This window comes from Neopelma chrysocephalum, unplaced genomic scaffold, assembly GCF_003984885.1.
Source record: "Neopelma chrysocephalum unplaced genomic scaffold, ASM398488v2 Primary Assembly neopelma1_60, whole genome shotgun sequence".
Classification (NCBI taxonomy): Eukaryota; Metazoa; Chordata; class Aves; order Passeriformes; family Pipridae; genus Neopelma; species Neopelma chrysocephalum.
In genome coordinates this window covers 4,346,946-4,362,830 of record NW_020897715.1, presented here as the reverse complement: position 1 = coordinate 4,362,830, position 15,885 = coordinate 4,346,946, and the positions used below count along the sequence as shown (strand labels likewise).

Sequence of the window (15,885 nt, the reverse complement as noted above, 5' to 3'; positions counted from 1 at the left end):
CTGTGCATAATACCCAGTCAGTCTTTTCCTCTGTTGGAGTAAGTTTGGGCTCAGTTTTTCTTCCTGGTGGCCAGTTTATAAGGAAATTATAGTAACTGTGTTCAGGTTGGACATTTTTCTCTCCCCATATAGGTTTACTCATGAAGTCATGATGGCAGGGGTGTACACTTGTCAGACTCCTTCCTGCTCTGGGCACAGTTCTCCAGTGCTGAACCTTTGTCTTGAGGCAAACAAAGGATTCCTGAACATGTCAGGAATATTTTATTTTATTATTAGATTAATAAAATATGACCAGATGTTCATGAATACAGGGCATTGCAGTTCCCACTGAAATCAGTAAAAGGTACATTCAGGGCAGAGTTCCTGGGAGCCAGACCAGATTGACATGGGGAAAGATTTTGGTGGTTTGCAGACAGAGGTGCTCACATTTGCTGGTCTCTGCTGATGTCTTCACTGTTTCTGTTGTGACGGATGTTTTTTTCAGCATTTCCAGGAGAAAGTGGAATCTCTGGAACAAGAAGCAGCAAATGAAAGACAGCAGCTGGTGGAGACTCACATGGCCCGGGTGGAAGCGATGCTGAATGACCGTCGCCGCATTGCTCTGGAGAACTACATCACAGCCCTGCAGACTGTGCCACCCAGGGTAAGTGTGATGCCACAGCCTCTGCAGCTGTTCAAAATCACTGTGGTTGTCCTGGGGGAAAAGGAGGTGTGCCCAGTGCAGTCCAGCTATGGAGCAGGGAGTGTGCGTCCCTGTGCAAGAGCTACTACAGCAGTCAGTTAGTTTGCATAAATGCAGACACAAGCACCTCCCATAAGTAGCTACAGATGTACCTAAAGGTACTTAAGCAAATGATGTGGAAGTGATTTGGCTCTCAGAAATTGTAGCTGTTCACAGATCCTGCAGGAGGATGATGAAGTGTCCCCTCCAAGTGATGCACAGTAAGATGTCAACATGGAGCTTAAAGATGAGGGTGATTGTGATTTTCTGTTTTGTTTGTTGAACTGTTGAAGTGTTTGGTGAAGGATCTTCTGGGGATTGTTGGATGGCATGAAGACACACACTAGCAATTCAAAGTTGTCTGGTTTGGATGTGATGGCTTTTGGTGGGTGTAAACATTTAAGTTCAGAATGAGGATTGAATGGAATTTTTAATGACTCCATATCTCATATTGTGTTCGACACCACAATAACTGGTCAGTGAACTCCAGAAAAAGAGAATCTGCACACTGGAAAAGCAGTAAAATGTTTTATATACCTCTCACCTTGAACACTTCCTAGATGGAAAAAACATTGTTACACTGCTGAGTATTTTAGTGAGTTTGGCCTCACAGGGAATTACATCAGCATGACTAACCTGCTTAAATTATGTATTTTAAGTGAATTTCCTTCTGCAGAGAAACCTGCGTATTTGGTGAGCATGGAGAAGTGATCATCATCTTAGTTCTTTATCATTATCATCCTTGAACGTTTTTCTCCACCCCATAGTGCAAAACTCTATTGTTTTTACCGTGTCTGCCAAGTCAAAGAAAAATCTTTTACTTGGGTAAAAGTGTCATGGGGAGACTTCACGGTAGCTGTGTGAAGAATTAATGTCTATTTTGCAGTACAGTAATTTGTGGAAGATGAAGCCATTCTGTGTGAAATTGGAAGAGGATGTTATTTGGCCTGAGCGTGATTTGCTTATTATAATCTCTGACCGCAGTGAGGGTAGTGAAGGGCTTGGGCTCATTAGGGGACAGATTAGCAAGTTAAAGCTGGGATGCAGGCTACTTTAGGAAACTGGAGTCAGCAGCTCAGAACTGGGTGAGGTGAGAGCATGGACTGGCTGCAGGTCAGTCATGGACTTGCTTTCTTGCAGTTGGTTTTGGGCTATTCACTGGAGGTGGGGTTTCACGTTTGGCTATAGAGCTAAACTTTCCTGCTGTCAAGTTGAGCATTGTGCAAATGTAATTCTGTCTGAAAAGGAGCCCAGTAAAATGATTTGGTTTCAAACTATGTGTGGATCAGGCTGAGAGCTTGATTCTGCAGGTGTCTGGGGTTGTGGAAGAGGATGATGGGGACCACACATAAGAGCAGAATGGTCTCTAGAGCTGCCAAAATGTGCTACTTTATTCCTAGCACAAGGGAACTCAACCTTTCGTGTTTATGGAATGCAGACGACACTTCAGCTGCAGAAGTCTAAGGGACAAAAATGTTAACAATGACTTTGGGACCAGAAGAACTTGCATTTTGTGTTTGTGCTGCTTGTAGTCAGCTCCCAGGACGTGAAAATTAATGATACATTTCCTGTGTGAGAGGGAAAGCATCAGGCCTGAAAGGCTATGTCAAAGAACATGGCTTGATACATGACTCCAGTAGAAGTTTTGAAGGTACTGTTTGAAAGACTGAGGTGCATCCTATATTGAGTATATATCCTATATATATATCCTACAAAAGCTAATAATTCTGAAAGGAGCAGGCAGCAAGCACAGAGGTAACATGAGCTGAAGGTGCTACCAAATGGGGACTTATCTGAAAACTGACAGGGGTGAATAGTTTAGAAAATAGTACCTTTAAACAAGCCCTTAGTCAGTCGTGCTGATGGTCCTGTCCTTACCTTGGCATTTTTTGGTTGTGTGCTCTGTAGCTGCTGACAGTTGACATGTGTGCCCCTGAACTGCTGGTCAGGTGTGGGCCAAAGCCCGTGGCAACACTGACCTTGAATTCAGCAGGAGGATTTGTCTGGCTGTATTGTGAGGAGGAAACCTGGGGAGTGATTGATGATAGCTGAACGGCCTAATGAGTTAATCCAGTCCACTTACTGCTTTGCAGATATGGAGCCAGAAATCTGAACACACTCTGAATCCAAACTTTGGCTGCCTTGCCAAAGAGAAAATGGGATTAATGGAAAATTCAGCTCTGATAGCCTACCTATATTTTGCTCTGGCAGTTCAAACCCCCTTTCCCAGCCTTCAAGTTACATGGTTTGCTATTAGTATGTTTACTACAAAAGTAGATTCTGAATATTTAAAGTGATAGAGTCTCTTTCTCTAGACTTGTAAGGACAGAGTCTGGGTTTAAATTAAAAAATAAGTTATGCTTTTTTATTGAAGTGTTGCACACAGCCAGGAGGGTTACCCTAAGTCTGGTGTGTATGAATATATATACATAGATGTGTACGTGTGTGTGTAGAAAGAAGTATTTCCCATGTGCTGTTTAATAACTTGGACCTATTGCCTTGTACTTGAATCTGAACATTTCCCAAGATTTATTGGACTTCTGGCAGACCACTTGAAGCAGAAGGATTTCATTTTATTCTTGGATGTCTAGAAAGCCATGACCACTGCTTGCCTGCAGATCGGTTTCCATATGTGTACAGTGAGTCTGGCACTCCTGGTGTCATCAGACTGATCATGGATGTGATACATGGTTCTCCATGAATGATGAAATCCTTGACCTGCTGAGACCTCCTGTTTTCTGTATGTGCACAGATCATGTGGTGCTTGTGTTCAAGGGGTAGTAGGCTCTTCAGGGGAGCTGAAGAGAAAATTCTCTGTCTGGGAAAGTCCCTGAGCTATGGACAGAGAGAACCTGGAAGATTGTGTGAGGAGAAGCGTCATCATTTACTTGCTCCTTTGGAAGAGGCTTTCCTTGTAGGATAGCAGGATATGGGACTAGGGGGATCTTTGTTCTTGGACAATAGGGTAGTCAGTACATTCTTGCCTAGAAAATCAGCTTTTTTCAGTGCTGTTCTGCCTAAAATACATAAGGCTGTGAATCCTTTATGAATAGCTTCTGTACCAGATCAAAAACTGTAACTGTAGGTTTTTTTCATGTGATACATGGATGATTGCCCAGTGTCAGAGGTGTGCCTCAGAGTACCAGTCCGGGCAGCAAGGGAGGCAGGGAGCACACAGAGAGGAAATTGCATAGCTTCAAGGTCTACGAGAAAATAAATTTGAGCAAAACCAAATATTTGTACTCCTATTCTCAAAAGCACTGTCATGCAAGCTGCCCAGAAACTTAAAATTTGATCCTCATCCTTGATTCCTGATCCAGCTTAGCTGTGCTGCTCTACTTTGTTGCCTTTGAAAATGGGGTGCAGCTGTTCAGTATCCAGTGTCAAAATACTGTATTGTTTCATCCTGCTTGATGGGCTTACTACAGAAAAGGAGGATTAGTGGCAGCTGGAAGCAATATGCCTCTAGTTTTTTAAACAGTTGGAAATTTTCCCCTTCATTTTGCAAGTTAAATGGGAGAATTCAAATCCATCATTCTCTGTGAGGAGATTGATTCTGTAATTTGCTTGTATTCCCTCTTTCACGTGCATGTCAAATTTTGGTGGATTTATGTCTCCCTTTTTAATCTTTGTTGGTAAGAGAGGCACATTCTCCGTGGGAAGCTGGTGGTGGGGGACAAAGAGAAGCAAAAAAGAAATCCAGCTCCTAGTGATGAAATAAAGGGTTTCAGAGAAGGAAAACATACAGGAAAACTTTGAAAGGTAATTAATTAACCTCCTTACTTTGCACGTAGATTAAAGCGAGCGTATAATCATTAAAATCAGCTTTAAATGCTTCTCTTCTAATTCAGCAGTATTTTACTGAAATGTAAATTCTTGCTGAACAGAGCAGGATCATGAAGATCAACCCTAGCATTTACGTTAATACATTAGAATTTTTTCCATGTGTTTGGTTTTGGTTTTTTTCCTTTAGAATTTGCTCTGGTACCTTTGTGCTCTGGGAGCAGTTTCTGTTCACAAGAGAGCACAGCACAGGTTGAAACTGGTCAAGTTTGGCTATTTGGTTAGGAAAGAGGAATCTGCAGAGGGGCCCATGCTCAGTGCCTCAGTGTTTGGGAAGATCAAACCCCTTCCTGAGTCCAACAAGGTTGCTGTGGAAATATGCAGTTGGAAGGAGGCCAAAGCACTGCTGCTGATCCAGTGATAAAAATCCTCCTGTGCAGCAGGAAAGAACAGTCCAGCTCCAATACTCTCCACCCTTTAGCTCTGCTCCTCCAAATCCATAAACTTCCAGCTGTGGAATTTCTCACATACTCTTAACTTTGTAGGATTTTTGTGAAATAGCATGGATTTCAGCTCTCATTTTAAACCAAGTCAGATTTCAGCAAACATGGTCACCTAACTCCATTTTCCGGCACCTTCTGAAGCTTCTATGTGACTAAATCCAGAGTGTCATATTTTAAACCATGCGAGGTTTGTTATATCTGGAATTAAGTATTTTAAAAGAGTGAGAAGAAACAAAATTTATCTTAATTTGTCAAAGTTCAATAAGTTCAAATACTGAAAAAACAAATAATATATTGAATCAAATTCTGTTTTCATTTTATTTGGCCACAGGAAAAATCCTTGGGAGAGGAGGCAAATGGAAGTTTGTGTGATGTGTTTGTGATGTGTGAGGTGACATGTTTTGTTACAAATTAGCAGAAATCATGAGAAGGCATCCTTAACTCCATGAGACAGGTAGCTGGGTAGAGGTTTAGTTGTCTTGCCCATGAGTAAAAGTCTTGCATTCATCCTGTCCAGCCTTTCTTGAATGTTTCTAGAGTTACTCCTCTTGTGTGAAACATGACCTGCTAGTTAATAATGTAGCAGGTAAAATATACTGAATATGGTACACAAGGTATTCCGAATAGTGAATGAAAAGGAGCAATTGTTGCATATTGCAGGAGCAGTAATCAGAAAGGACTGACTGATTTTTCTCTAAAGGCAAGATTAAGTAGCACAGTGCAGCATTGTGAAACTTTCCTCTCTGATTTAGAGCGACTTTTGATCAAAAATGACAAGCCAGCTCAGAATTTCCCATGGAAGTTCCGTGGCACAGAGCCAGCAAGTCATATTTGCAAGACACAGAAGTACTTTAATTTTTGTGTGGTTTCTCTGTAGTATTTTGGATTTCCATGAGGAGAGTCTAATTTAGATTTTAGCAATGCAAACTGTATTTGATGTTTCCATTTTCCAAGCTCAGTGAAACTGTGCTGTTTCATCACTCCCTTAAAACCTGAAGTAGCAGACTAGGAGCAGTGTAGAGATCATTGTGGGGGAAGGCATCTGCATGGTTGTACATTCATAAGTGTGTGTATACATGTAACTTGCTAGAAACTAGGTTTGGGGCATTTCAGATCTCCTGTGTGATTCCTTTATGGGGGTGACCTTATCTCAATGCTGATGCCACTTGAAATAAAGACATTGGATTACAGAGTCAGTGGGTCTGGAAGTTGCCAGCAGGTAGCTCAGGAGCCATGAGTGTTTTCTGTTTCATTGGGCTTGTGCACTGTGCAGCTGGAAACCTGATAACCAGCTTCAGGACTGCCTGGTTAAGCTTTCAAAGCAGGGGGTTGCAGTACAGGTACCTGTGCCCTGCTGCATATATATATATATATATATATATATATATAAAAAATCACAGAAAGAACTGTCTTCCAAATAAGAGACAAGGCATATTCTCTACAGTTTTATGTAGAAAATCAGTTTTTAGTGGTGCATTGTCAGCCTACTTAGTCTACGTAGCCCACACAGATAGCCTGTGAACCTGTCCACTTGGTACCAAATGTGTTGAATGCATGCAAGTCCCAACATACTCATGAAAACTATATAAAATAATATTTTGACAACATTCTCTAGCATAAACAGGATTTTAAACTGACAACTAAAATACCTGCAGACACGAGTACATCTGCTGGACTGTCACAATAGCTCGTGAACGGGCTATGATCAATCTGTGCTGTTTTAGATAAAAAGCAAGTGTTTGAAACTGCTGAGAAAGGGGAGCTTTGAAATGAGTTTCATGGGAGCAAATGGCATGACAGTGTGTGCTTAAAATAGTTGGAAGCACATGATGGTAGCATTCACACCGCTTCATCCTGGACTGGCCACGGCACACCTGCGCACACACGTTTGTGTCTCTTTTTTCTGCATTTGCCTGAATAGTGAGTGTGTGCCATGACACTGGATTTAAGCTTCTTACCAGCTAGTGCAGTGTTTTGGAGCACTCAGTAGCCAGTATTATTCCTCAGTGAACAGCACTGCTAATGAAATAAAATGCATTCTGATGTGGCACTGGATCCTGTTCCTTAGGAAGTCACTGGCCATTCCTGTCACTGCCTAAATCACAGTCATCAACATCATCAGTAGTATCCTGGCCTCTTTCAGAGGAAGAGTGGAAAAAAAAGAAAAGGAAACAACCAAAAAAACGAGCACAAACCTCTGAAAATAGTGGAATTACTTCATGAGGCTTAGGTAGCCCCTGGTGGCTGATTCAAGTTAGTTTATCTGTGAGATGTTTTTTTATTAAACACGCACAGTTTTCCCTGGCAAAAAAATGCAGCAGCATTTCACGTGCGAGACCCAGAATTTTTTAATGAAGTTTGGTGGTCACAGTACATTATTTATGAGGAGCAAGAGGTGCCAGGCTGGCCCAGGGATGTGTCAGCCATTTGTTCTTCTGCCATGGACAGTGTCAGAGCTGAGGCCTTGGGAACTTAATTTAGCTAAGAATAGCATAGCTTTCATTTATAATTTAGTCTGAAGGTTCTGGCCCAGGGTCGAAGTAATAGATGGCTGTGAATATAATGGCTTCAGACACGGGGTCTGACTGCATCTCCTCAGCCTGTGGTGCCTTTCCCCACCTCTGTGCTTGACCTTGGCTGTTCTTTGTGGTCCCTCTGTTCCACCATCACAGGAATTCACATCTCTGCTTGGTGTATTAGATTTTGGGGCAAATCTTGCTGAAAGTATCTCTGCAAAAAGTGTCTGCGTGGGTGGGATTTTAAAGCAGAATAATGACATTCAAAGCAAAATATGTATGAAGTACAATCCAGAGGTGGGACTTGAGGTGATGTACTTTTGCTGATCCAGGAATTAGTTAAAACTTTGCAAGCAGCAGTAGGTCTTACAGTTCTCGGCATTGAGAAGAAAATGATCTATTAATTTTTTTAATATTTTTTTGCTTTCTAAGTTACATTCAGCTGTAGAATGTGGTCCTTGTTTGTGGTAGCTGCCACACTGGGGTATGAAAAGCAATGAGCAACTTTTAGGCCATGTGAGAGCACTAGATCAGCGTTTAAAACATGCATTTGGACAGTTTTAAAAACAGAGCATAAACTCTCTAGGTTTATATTCCTACACACAGCAAGTTTTTAGTGTTTTAGGCTTTTTTTTCTGCTTGAGAAAAAGCAGTCTCTGCTCCTGTAAGTAAACACCTTGCATTTAATATTCTTTCTGCATTGTCCTAAATTTGAATTATGGATTTCTGCTGCCATCACAGGAAGATTTCTTGGCCAGACATGCTAGAGGCATGCATTCATTTCTCCTTTATAATGATAATTTTGGGACGTTTCTCAGTGTTATTAAGGCACTTAAGGTGGGCTGCTTGGGCTGGTACCCAAGTGACTACTGCTGGTAGTGGTATTTGACAGGTATTTTCAAGATTGTTATCCTACTAACAAGCTACTTGTAAAGTTTCCTTGAGATGTTGCAGTGAATGCAAACACACTCTAGGAAAACAAAAGCTATTCTCTTCTGGTTTTAAACATGATACTTAATTTGGAATATCTCTTAAAAAAATAGAAATTAATAATTTTCTCTCTAGTCTGCCCTAACCTGTTACCTTGATGTGTCTTGGGGGCAGGGAAAGCTGAATTATCAGGAAAGGTAACAAAAACCTCTGTGTTGAGAATTTTCTTCTTGTTATTAAACTTTCTGGTCTTCTAGCCTTCATTTCTATAAAGCTTTATAGTTGGCATTTCAGTAGTTTGACCATTACCACAACATTGTGAGGATTACTCACTTTCCAGCATTTGTCCACAGTTTCTTGCAGCATCATCCAAGGGTACTTGGCTCTGGGGGCTTGGAGTTACTTTCCTCATGAGTGAATTTTCTGTCATGGAGTCACTAAATTTAATTCTCTGGCAGGAAATGGCTTCACATCTCTATTTCTGTCTGACAGATCTTCTCCAAATAACCTTTGGTTTACTTTTCTCAGACATATTTAAATCTGTTGCTTCTCTTAAACTTGAAGAGATTTTTAAACCTTTGAATTCCATAGCTTAGTATTCGTCTCTCATGCAGATGTTAAATTAGTTTAGGCTCTATATTTGTCCGTGGATCTAAGTCTTAAAACTTCAACTTTTGCCCACAGTTATTCCTGCTTAGGAAAGCTGTGCACAGAGCCTCTGATACTCATTTTGTCACTTCCACACCCTCTTCCCTGTGTCACTGCCAGTGCCCAGACCAGCTGTTCACCACTTCTGCTCATTCTTTAATCTGCTGCCCAGTCAGGTCACCTTTCCCTGTCTTCTCACTGCTTGGCACCTTCAGGTAGGATGCACAAGCAGAGCACCACAAGTGGGAATCGAGGGAGAGGGAGCCGATTTCCAGAATCCATCATAAACTCTGAGTTAAAAATGAATGTCTTAGCTGGATGCTGGAGAATGCTTCCTGTGTTGGCACTCTACTGTTGTGCAGAGCAGGAAAGTACACAGGAATACACATCTTAACCTTCACTGTTCTGTCATCAGTCTGTGTATATTTTCAAGTTCCCTTCAGCTACACACCCTGTCTTTGTATTCAGTTATATGCCTTAAGGCATATATTTAATAGCTTTTACTAATTAAAATCACTTGCAATATAAACATAGACTTAATATTTTTACAAACTCTGGCACCTAAGCTGAGAAACTTCAGAAGACCAAGTGGGTCTTTTCTTAGGCTTTTCAGTCAATTGAGTGTTCTGGTTATGTATGTTCTGTACCTCAGCTCAGTGGTTCCTTTCCTCTTTGTTTTCTCCCTAGGGGAGTAGCAATAGTGGCAGGGCAGGAGCATCTTGATTTTTTTTTTTTTCTTTTTTTCCTCCTTAAAAGTTTTGCTGTCAAGTCTTGTGATTATTCATAGAATCACAGAATATCCTGAGTTGGAATGAACCCACAAGAATCATCAAGTCCAACTCCTGGCCCTGCGCAGGACAGACCCCAAAATCACACCATGTGCCTGAGAGCACTGTCCAAACACTTCTTGAACTCTGTCAGGCTTGGTGCTGTGACCACTTCTCTGGGGAGCCTGTTCCAGAGCCCAACCACCCTCTGCGAGAAGAAACTTTTCCTGAAATCCAACATAAACCTCCCCTGACTCAGCTTCAAGTCATTCTCTCAGATCCTGTCACTGTCAGTGTCTGCCCCTCCTCTTCCCCTCACAGAGCAATGAGCTCTGCTCTCAGTTTCCTCTTCTCCAGGCTGAACACACCAAGTGATCCCAGCTGCTCCTCATACAAGCCTTCACCATCCTCATGGCCCTCCTTTGGATATTCTCTAATAGCTTAATGTCTTTCTTATAATGTGATGCCCAAAACTGCACACAGGACTTGAGGTGAGGCTGCACTAGTTCAGAGTAGAGCAGAAAATTTCTTGGCTTAGTAGCACTTTCACGTGGTCTTCCATGCAGCTGTTGGGCAGGTTACTTTCTGGTTTGAATCTGAAAATGCACATTCTGTTTACTGTTTATGAAAGTTACCAGCTGTAATTTTTTTGTTGCTAAAGTTTAACTGTAGTTGACAGATGCTGATATTGGTTGAGTATCCAGCATAATAGACCACATGTGGAGAATCCTTGAAATGCTTCCAATGGAGTCCAGATTTTAGCAGATCTTCTGAGAGGACTTTGCCTGATGGTGGTGAAGGTTGCAAAACTGGGAGCTTGGATCGCGTGGGCTTCCTGAGGTGGGGGAGAGGAGAAATAGAATCTTACGGAGAGAACGGAAGCAAAGCCCAAAAGAAATGGATGTTGGGTGTCCATTAACTATCATGGCACTTGCTGTCTTGTTGGGCCAGTAGTATAGCAGTCAGACAAGAAAACGCAATAGCTAAACTTCCACTAATGGTTGTGGAAGGAACCTGAACATCCTCCCCAGGAACCTTACCTACTGCCGACAACTACTGTGTAACGGTGCATCCTGGCTAATGGGTTCAGTGAGTTCCTTACAGCAGTCAGACCTGCTGCAGGCACAAGAGTCTTGGGATGGCTTGGGACACATCTCCAGTGCAAGGAACTAAAATATGTGCTGTTCTAAACTGATGGTTTTCCCCTATTTCTTTCCTGTAGCCTCGCCACGTGTTCAACATGCTGAAGAAGTACGTGCGTGCTGAGCAGAAGGACAGACAGCACACCCTCAAACACTTTGAACATGTCCGCATGGTAGACCCAAAGAAAGCTGCCCAAATCAGATCTCAGGTAATTCCCACTGAGGGTTGGTGTTTGTTCATAACCGTTGTGAAATTTCTGTCCACCTACTTTTTATAAACTACCCAGCTCCTTTCTGTGGACAGCTCTATGTGCAATCAAAAATCATCTGCTCTCCATCAGAAGATTAGGGCAAAGAGATGGAGTACTGTGGGTATGATTTTTCTTCTGAGATGAACTGGAAAACAGGTTTTCTGTCTATCCAGACAGTGAGTCAGTCATGGGCATTTCCTGAGGAGCCTTTCAGAGCATTAATGCTGAGAGCCTTAATTAATGCTTTGGTAAATAATACCTCTGGGAAGACATCAGTAGTAGATTTAGCAACCATACATGGTTGTGCTTCCCTCAGCTGAAGTGGCAGAACAAGAAGTCCTGTAGCCACCTGACTGCGACCAACCTTTCTATAGTCAGTGCAGAGGTACTTGTAATGTCTATAAATGTGATTACTGTGATGCACTTGAGTTTAATGTGTTCTTTTAAAATAGATGCTGTAGTTCATGACATTTTAACTGCTGAATGTTACTGCAGTCCTCAATGTGTATGTTTTGGAACAGCTTTTATGTTGTCTTCGTAAATCATGGAGGGTAAGAAAGCAAGAAAACAAAAACCCCAAGACTGAAGATGTAGCTGGCTTTCAAAACAGCAATTAAAATTGGAGGCACAATGGATAAGCTGTAAAAACAGTATGCTGTAATCTGTGGAATTTGATGCTGTTCCCTCTGCAGGATTCAATGGCAGGCACTGTTCCAGGCACAGTTTTTGAACTGACTGGTATTGCTAAAAGCCAAATCAAAACCATGTACGTCCCTGAATGGCAGATTAGATTTCTCAAATATCTGTTTCGGCCAGATGTGTACATTCAGATCGTGCTGTCTTGAAATGGTTGGCATTAGAAATGCGCCCTTCTAACCGTCTTCTGCAGTGAACATTGCCTTTGTCTTGTCTTAAGCATCTAACGTGACTTAGTTTCTAAGTCACTGGATTGTTTAATAACAAAAACCAGTGCAGGTTGTGTGGCAGCACAGGTGAATGGAAACTGATATTTAGCAACAAGAAGTGAAGCGTATTGCTTAGTATGCTGTTATAGGAATGAGCATTGATACGGCATCTTTGTTTCTTGAATTGGTCAGAAGGTTGGGAAATACAGCCTGGAGGATTTGTTTGTGAATTTTTTTTCAGTGGAAAATAAAAACCAAAATACTTTGTTCAAAACCATAAATACTCTATTTGGATTTGAAGAAGTCATACTGTTCCTTCATTAAAATTGCTTTCTGCAACATATTTTCCTTTTTAGGCCTAACTACCCTTTGAGTCTTATAAGTCTTTTAAAATGCACCTCGAGTTCTCTTTCTGCTGAAGACAGGTGATACTTAGGAGAGTACCCTGGGGGAGCATTTATCATGTGATGTCGTGACTCAACTCGTAGCAATGTGAGGGCACCTGAGGCAATAGAGATGTAATCACATGAGGCGATGCAGTAATGCTGCTGGGTAGAAATGTTTTTGTTTTCAGCTGAAAATGCTGGCAAATGTTTTTACAAAGCTTTTTTTTTCTTCTTCCCAGAGAGCTGGTTTTTTTTTGCAATATTGGGATTTAATAAATAAGTAAATAAAACCAAACAAATGAAACACTTTGATGCAGCAATCATTGCACCTCACTTGGTTTGCGTGTTCTGTGAAAACTTAAGGGTATGGGCAAATGTAAATGGTGTTGAAAGATGAATGAGGCTGTGGATTTCTGCCACAATGGCTGCTTGTGTACATGCTCTGCCCCACAGCAAATGTAAATCCCTACTTTAAATAACTGCATTCCCATGGGATTTTAGGTAGTTGCTGTGGAAGAGCATCTAGAAGCTATTTTTGTAGCAGCTGTAGGAGAGAGGTGAATTTTGTAATGGATTTGACAGTTTCAGTGCATAGAGCATACTGAAATCATATAGCTAGAACAAGTGAAAAAAATCTTGCTTTCTATAACCTATAAAATTTGTGATAATGTCAAATTATCTGTAGTATTCCTCTCCTTAAAATACTCTTGTTTCCATAGGTTATGACACATCTACGTGTGATATACGAACGCATGAACCAGTCTCTCTCCTTCCTCTACAACGTGCCTGCTGTGGCAGAGGAGATCCAGGATGAAGTCGGTATGCAAACTATTAATGTAGACTCAGGAATATATTTCTGTGATGAGAAATTACCACCAAAAGCTAAAATACATCATCTCGTTTTTGCTATTGATACTGTCCCAGCTGAAAAATAGAGTAAACTTGCCGATGTTCTTAAATTTTAAATTAAATTATAATGAACATTTGGAATACAAATCCTGTATAATACATGCAGTGGCGTCATCACATTGTTGTAAATGCCTTCCCTGAAATTTGTTCATTGCCATTTGGAGCCTCCATGCTATAGGGATATAGCTCTTGACAATGAGATTTAGCAGATCCTTTCTGGGTTTGGATACTTAATTTACATGATAAGTGTTTACGTCATCTGATGTAGATGTTTTGGAAATCCTACAGCTAAAAAATTAGTTGCAGACCCAAGCACCCAAGAAAAGTGTATGTATCAACTTGACAGTAGCCTAATGGTCATGCATTTAGTTCTTGGTTAGTTGGGCAAATGGATATCTCATTTCCTCTCACATGTCCAGCACATGAGCTGGGCTGTGGATGAATCAAGTAGCAACAGTCCCATGCTTGCATCTTCCCTGAGTGCTGTCACAGCAGATAGCTGTGAGGGAGAGTGGCCCTTCCTTCCATCCAGGTCCACATTGCTAATGTGGAAGGAAGGAAGGAAGAATAACAGATAGTTAAATGTGAAGGCCAGAGGTGGGACAGCCATTGTCTTTGGAACAGCTTTTTTCACAAGATGTGAATGGCAGTTAATGGATTAGTTTCACAAATAACCAGCCTCAGCTGACTAAATAAATTATTGATTTCTTTAAAACACAAGGGAGGGAGGCATGCCTCTGCAGTAAGGATTAGGATGCATTTAGGACACAGGGAGGGGATGGACAGGGAGTAGCAGTGGATTCATTTGCCCAAAGCATAAGTTAGGAAGGAGATGTGCTTCTGCTTGTGAGGTAGCTTGAGAGGGCTGGGGATGAGATCAGGAAGTGGTGGAAGGGATTGGGAGGAAACAAAGATAACTGGTTAGTAATTGTCCTTCCTCATGTGTTTCTATGCTCCACAATTATAAGGCACAATCAGCAGTCTTAGTCTGTGGGTATAGAGTCATTTGGGGAGGAACAACATCTTATTGATCATTTTAAAGCATATTATTTCTGTAGCAAAGAAGATGTCAATACTATTAGGTCTTTGAGATGCTCAGTTTGTTTTCCTTTTGCACTGCTATCATTCCCTTGAGGTTTTTGCTTCAAATTTCAGTTTATTCTATTCTTGGTAGTGTTAATACTTGTTGGTTAGGGCATTCTTCTAAATTTTCTTCTCCTTTCTAAATACCGAAATAGAATGGGAATTTCAGAGTCTTTGAAGTGACATGAGACCAAAAGTCTGTTAACTGCTGAGTGGTTTACAAAAATCTGACTCCTAATCGCAAATGTAATACTAATTTTTTGGGGAAAAAAGAGCCTAAAATTAGTAGGATATTATTTCCTAATAAGATGAGAGCAGCTAAGAAATCTCAAAGAAAACATCTGTTACAGTCTCTTGAGTAGTTTTTCCCTACCTTGATTTTTTTTATGGTTTAGGCTGTGCTAAAAACTATTCAAAGCGTTGCAAAGGTTAAAGCAGTGAAAATGAAGTTCTCACACTGGGAGTTACTAAGCAGAGCAAATTAAAGCACTATCAGATCTGGGTAAAATATCAGTATCAACATTCTTCTCGTTGGTAACATTGTCTGTATGCTTGGTTTTACATGTTGATTTTAATATAAGTTTGTGGAGGTCATTCCCATCTGTTAAAGGAGATACTGTTCTTCTGGTTTTGAGCACTGTTCAGCCTGATTGAAATTCTTTTCTGAAATTATTGAGTTTCTGAGCCTCTGTACTCTTTCTAAACCCATGGAGAAGGACATCTATTACAGCTGCAGAATCTGTGGAGAAGTAAAATTTTAATACAATTGCACTTTATAGCATTCCTAAGAAATATTAGAACTCTCATCAAAAAGACAAATGTTAGAACCTTTTGTTAGAACCATTGACTTAGAAATTCTGAGTCAGCAGAAAAGTTGAAAAATACCCTAGGTAAGAACATCTCATACACAGAGTGTCTGAATAATAAATTACATGTGAGGAGACATGGTTGAAAATAGTTTTAGTTCATTTTTGTTTGTGCATTATAGTTTCAGTTTCTAGTTCCACTCTTTACTGCAGAGTTCTTCATGAAGAGTTTTCACCTTCAGGAATGAACAATCTTTGCTTTAGAAGGCAGAGCTCTAACAAGGGTAGTTTTATCCTAAATTGAACAAGTAGCTCTATGAGCAGGAAAATAAATGAGATCTAATTTGCTGTGAATTTATACCATGGGTTTAATTCCTCTTACATCTAATAAGGTGCTGGTTTTGATTTTTCTCATTGCCAGAGATAGTGTGACCTGTTTTGCACGGTTTCTCCATAACAGTCATTGACAAATTTGAATCTCAGGTCTTGGAATTTATTTATTTCCTTTTTTTAGAAACTAAACTAGGAATACATG

The 15,885-nt window shown here is 40.8% G+C and overlaps 1 protein-coding gene across 5 annotated transcripts in view; it reads left to right on the top strand.

The window, feature by feature from the left end:
* The window catches only part of APP (amyloid beta precursor protein), a 205,882-nt gene that overhangs the window by 147,273 nt on the left and 42,724 nt on the right, over positions 1-15,885 (top strand). For 4 of the 5 annotated variants that reach the window (XM_027680895.1, XM_027680894.1, XM_027680893.1 and 1 more), the window contains 3 exons: positions 485-643; positions 11,091-11,219; positions 13,272-13,371. In XM_027680895.1, coding sequence (XP_027536696.1) covers positions 485-643; positions 11,091-11,219; positions 13,272-13,371 — 388 coding nt within the window. The remainder of the gene's footprint in view (positions 1-484; positions 644-11,090; positions 11,220-13,271; positions 13,372-15,885) is intronic. The other variant, XM_027680892.1, reaches the window with a different exon arrangement.